Genomic DNA, 5,501 nt, shown 5'->3' on the forward strand with positions numbered 1-5,501 from the left:
GTCGCTCTGTTTTTCCCCCCAGGAATTCTCTGACCCACAAAACTGACGGTGACATTATCAGATAACCCCAACAAGAGGGAACAGTATTGTTGAGAGGCAGTGACCCCACAGACAGAAATCTCAGTCTGTGTGTCTTCCAGACAGCTCTCTGGGTCCTTTCTTAGACAGCCCCTCCTCAGGGCGCAGGGGCTTGTCTCATGCTGAGTTCCCAGGAGGTCCCAGGGGTGTGACCTTTCTTGTCCTTCCTCCCTGCCCCCCACCCCAGGGCCAACTATAAAGAAGGCCGGTGCCAGCCCTTAGCAGACCATCTAGGTCCCAAGAGCTTTTCAGGGCACTGTAGGGACGCACATAGCCACGATTTCTCCTGGGCAGCGCCATGAAGTCCCTGTGGCTTTGCTGGGCACTCTGGGTACTACCCCTGGCTGGCCCTGGGGCAGCGATGACTGAGGAACAGGTCCTGAGCAGTCTACTGCAGCAGCTGCAGCTCAGCCAGACCCCCACCCTGGACAGCATGGATGTGAAGGAGATGGCCATCCCTACCCACGTGAGGTCCCAGTATGTGGCCCTGCTGCAGGGAAGTCACGCTGACCGCTCTCGAGGCAAGAGGTTCAGCCAGAACTTTCGAGGTGAGTTCTTCCTGCTGTCCCTGGTCTCTAGACAGGGCAGACTGACCATGCCCACTCTGGTGATGTGGACCCTTTCTTTGTGTGTGTGTTGAGGGGTGTGACCATGTACTGAGGACTCTCAAGGCTGGGAGGAGGTACATCAGGCTGGAGTGACTGACAAGACCCAGACTCAGAGAAGAGAGCAGAGCAAAGCAGGACCATAGGGTATGGGTAGGTGTAGCAAGGACCCAGTTCTTCTGGAGACAGTAGTGTGATTTCTGGGGTGACCATCTAGGACCATCTGGGACAGTGGCCAAACTGTGTCTTGTGCTATGAACACTGAAGTAAATTACTGGTTGAAGCTACTTTGGGTTAAAAGCGAACAAAACCGCCAGCATTCTGAGAACGGTATAGCCCGCTGATGAGATGCAGGAGCCTAGATGGAGCCTCTCCCTGTTAGGGCTGGGATCAGACCTAAAGAAAACCAGATCCAAGGCCGGGCTTCTATAAGGACCCGACTCTCTTCAGCTTCATTACTTCTGGGTCCCAAAGCTCTGTGTGCTTGGCTGGGGAGGTTTAGTGAACAAGCTCTTCCTGGAGATTTTTAAAGGCACAGAACTGGAAAGGCTCTGTCCTAGCCTCCTCTAAGTACAGTGGCTCTGCTATCCTAGAGGTCTTGTGGTACCTGGAGAGGCCCCGGCTGACTCTGTCCTTGTCCACAGAGGTGGCAGGGAGGTTCCTGGTGTCAGAGACCTCCACTCACCTGCTAGTGTTCGGCATGGAGCAGCGGCTGCCGCCTAACAGCGAGCTGGTGCAGGCCGTCCTGCGGCTGTTCCAGGAGCCTGTGCCCAGAACAGCTCTCCGGAGGTTTGAGAGGCTGTCCCCACACAGTGCCCGGGCTCGGGTCACCATTGAATGGCTGAGAGTCCGTGAGGATGGTTCCAACCGCACTGCCCTCATCGACTCCAGGTAGGGGATGCTGCTGGATGCAGTTGTTGCTGATGTGTGTGTGTGAGTGTGTGTGTGTGTGTGTGCGCGCGCGCGCTTGTGTTGGGGGAGTTGGGAAGTGCGGGGCTCGGCCCTGCAGGGGAAGGGGAGTTGCAGATGATAGGGGTGGGTACCCGGTCGGACAGACTCCTCCTCCAGGGCCTCCCTAACAGCTTTCCAGTCCCCTCGCCTGACGCGCACTGCTGTGTCTCAGGCTCGTGTCCATCCACGAGAGCGGCTGGAAGGCCTTCGACGTGACCGAGGCCGTGAACTTCTGGCAGCAGCTGAGCCGGCCGAGGCAGCCGCTGCTGCTCCAGGTGTCGGTGCAGAGGGAGCATCTGGGGCCGGGGACCTGGAGCGCACACAAGTTGGTCCGATTCGCGGCGCAGGGGACTCCAGACAGCAAGGGGCAGGGCGAGCCACAGCTGGAGCTACACACGCTGGACCTCAAGGACTATGGGTAGGGTGGAGGTCGGGTGGCTAGGGATGCAATAGACCGGGTCCTCCTCTCTCTCCGCCCCCAGCCACGCTGAGATTTTGTACCAGCTTAGGTGTGGACATGTAGGCTGCCCCCGGAGATGAGCCATTCCTACCTGTAATATTTTCCAGTGGTGCGTTCAGAAATGGTATTATAATATTGAATTATAACATTCTATTTCCACTCTTCCCTTCAAGAGTAAGTCTTTGAAGATTTTTAGCTTCAAGCCAGGTTGGTGGAGCATGCTTTTAATCCCACACTTGGAAGGGAGAGGCAGGCAGATCCCCGAGTTCTAGGCCAGTCTGGTCAAAAAACCCAAACCCAAACCCAAACCCAACCCAAACAACCAACCACTAAAAACAGAACAAACAACAACAAAACCCATCTTGTTAGGCATGTACTTTAAACATTGTATTTGCTACTATTGCACATGTGTGTCATGTGTACCTATGTGCATGTGGAGATCAGCAGACAGCTCTGTGTACTGTGTTCTACTCTGTCATCTTTATATGAGTTCCAGGGATCCAATCCTGCCCAGGTCATCAGTCTTGCATGGTAAGCTCTTTACCTGCTAAGCTACCTTGCCTCCCCTGCATATACTCTTTGTTGTTGTTAAAAATTCTTTATTTTGGGGGAATTTTATTCATATTTATCTTTATCATAGCATTCTCTACTCCCCATCTTGCTCCTCCTGATAAGCATTATGGTGTGTGTATAGGTGTGGGGGTGGGGGTGTGTGTGCATACATGCGATACGTATGTTTGAAGTATGTGTGTATGTGTGGTGTGTGGGTATGTGTATGCATGTGTGCAGTGTGTATGGTATGTGTGGTGTATTGTATATGTGTGTGTGATATATATGTGTGTGGTGTGCATGTGTGTGTATGTGGTATAAGTGGTATGTATATGTATGTATGGTATGCGTGGTATATATGTATGTGTGTGTAATGTGTATGTGTGTGGTGTGAGTATGTATGTGTGGCATGTGTGGTATATGTGTATATAGTGTGTAAGTGTGATGTGTGTATATGTGTGTGTGGTTTGTGTAGTACATGTGCATGTGTGTGTATGTGTGGTGTGTGTATATGTGTGCATGTATAGTATGTATGCATGTGTGTATTGTGGTGTGTATATATGTGGTGTGAGTATGTATGTGTGGTGTGTGTGGTATGTGTGGCGTATGTGTAGTGTGTATATATGATATGTGTATATGTGGTATGTATGTTTGGTGTGTGTAGTATATGTACATGTGTGTGTATGTGGTGTGTGTATGTATATGTGTGGTATGTGTAGTATATGTGCATGTGTGTGTATGTGGTGTGTGTATATGTGTGGTATGTGTAATATATATGCATGTGTGTATGGTGTGTGTATGTATGTGTGGTGAGTATGCATGTATATGTGTGTATGGTGTATAGGTATGGTATGTATATGTGTGTGTGGTGTGTATGTGTGTATGTATATGTGTGGTATGTATGTGGTGTATATGTGTATGTGGTGTGTGTGTGTGTGTGTGTTATGGGTGTGCTTGTTCTATAGCAGGCATGTGGTGGTCAGAGGATGACCTTGAATGTCAGTGTCTACCTTAGGTCTTGTTTGAAAGAGGAGCCCCTTGTTACTTGGCATGAAGTTTGACTGCAAGCTTCCGGGGGTTCTCCTGTCCCTACCTTCTGTTTTACTTTAGGGCATATTGATTACTGAGGCACACTACCCTGCTAGCCTTCTGTGGGCACTGGGGATTTGAACTCAGACTGCTCTCATACTTTTGCTTTTCCCCCATTGAGCAATCTGCCCAGTTCTCGTTTTGTATTTTGAGGCGAGGGTCTCGTATAGCTCAGGCTGTTCTTGAATTCTCTACACAGCTCAGGATGACCGTGAACCACTCCTCTTGCTATCTTCACCTCCCTAGTGCTGGGATTACAGACATGCGTCACCAGGTCACCAGCAGCATGTGCTTTTAAAAAACCTTCTCAGTAGTCTCACTGTGTAGCTGTCCTGGAACTGTGTAGGTCAGTCTGGCCTCAGCTTTACAGATCAGTCTGTCATTGCTTCCTGAGTGCTAGGGGGATCAGAGGCAGGCATCACCATGCTCAACTTCATTAGGTATTATAGGTAACCACATACGGTAGGAGGGTGTGCATAGTTCTTATGTACAGGCTGTACTGTTTTGGTATGCTTGGGCTTTCTGGATGCCATCTCCCATGGACACTAGTCGCTGAGGATAAGCCTTTGTCATGAAGGTCAGTTCTATCTAGCTCTGCTTTTCACTGGTTCTCTGTCATGTCACTGAGCACCTTTGGGTCTCAGAATCCTCAGGTATAACAAGGCTAAGACTTTCCTTCATGATTCCTCTGAGGATGAAGTACAAATATCACCTAAGATAACATATAGGCCATACCTAGTCCTGGCATATCAAGACTCTTAATAAGCGGTAGCTCACCTTACATTCTAGATATTTATTTCTTTACTCTTCACAGGGTTCTCTTTGAATGCCTTAGGAATTGGTTGGTAGGACTCCCTCCCCTGCCCTGTCAGGTGACCCTTGATCTCTCACCCCTACAGAGCTCAAGGCAATTGTGACCCTGAGGCACCAGTGACTGAAGGCACCCGATGCTGTCGCCAGGAGATGTATCTGGACTTGCAGGGGATGAAGTGGGCAGAGAACTGGATCCTAGAACCGCCAGGGTTCCTGACTTACGAATGTGTGGGCAGCTGCCTCCAGCTACCGGAGTCCCTGACCATCGGGTGGCCATTTCTGGGGCCTCGGCAGTGTGTTGCCTCAGAGATGACCTCCCTGCCCATGATTGTCAGCGTGAAGGAGGGAGGCAGGATCAGGCCTCAAGTGGTCAGCCTGCCCAACATGAGGGTGCAGACCTGTAGCTGCGCCTCAGATGGGGCGCTCATACCTAGGGGGATAGATCTGTAGTCCCCCTGTCCACAGCCATATTCTCAGTGAGCTATGTCCTAACTTAGTGCTCACGTCTGACCTTTGCCCTACAGTCTTAGTTTCCTTGTCCATCACCCAGTTTAAGCACTTACATGGGTAAATCATGTCACTCTAGTAGGACACCCTGACCCCACTTAGCCAAGGACATGGCTATGCAGTGAACAGGTTCCCAGCTGAGTCTCTTTTCTGGCCACTTCTCAGCTTAATGTGCAACAAAGCCCTATGGTGAGAACAGGGGAATTAAAACTAGTTTACTCTCACACAGTGATTACTGGGGTCAGCGTACCATGACAGTGACTGCCCACAGCAGGCTGGGAGGGAGACATCTCAGAAGCCTGTGGCAGCTCCTTGTAAAAAACAGTTGTTCCCATTTCTCCTAACCTTAGCCCTGGACAATGGCTTTATAGATTTCATTTGTGCGTGACTGCTTCCCCCCACCCCCCAGACAGGATTTCTCTGTGTAGCCCTGGCTGTCCTGGAACTCA

The 5,501-nt window shown here is 50.5% G+C and overlaps 1 protein-coding gene across 1 annotated transcript; it reads left to right on the top strand.

The window, feature by feature from the left end:
- Window positions 1–376: 376 nt before the first annotated feature.
- Window positions 377–4,995, top strand: LOC110322579 (left-right determination factor 2). Its single transcript, XM_021199276.1, has 4 exons — window positions 377–626; window positions 1,328–1,574; window positions 1,807–2,052; window positions 4,632–4,995. The coding sequence occupies exons 1-4, from the start codon at window positions 377–379 to the stop codon at window positions 4,993–4,995; spliced, it is 1,107 nt and encodes a 368-aa protein (XP_021054935.1).
- Window positions 4,996–5,501: the final 506 nt, after the last annotated feature.

The sequence above is a fragment of the Mus pahari genome, chromosome 5 (assembly GCF_900095145.1).
Source record: "Mus pahari chromosome 5, PAHARI_EIJ_v1.1, whole genome shotgun sequence".
NCBI lineage: Eukaryota > Metazoa > Chordata > Mammalia > Rodentia > Muridae > Mus > Mus pahari.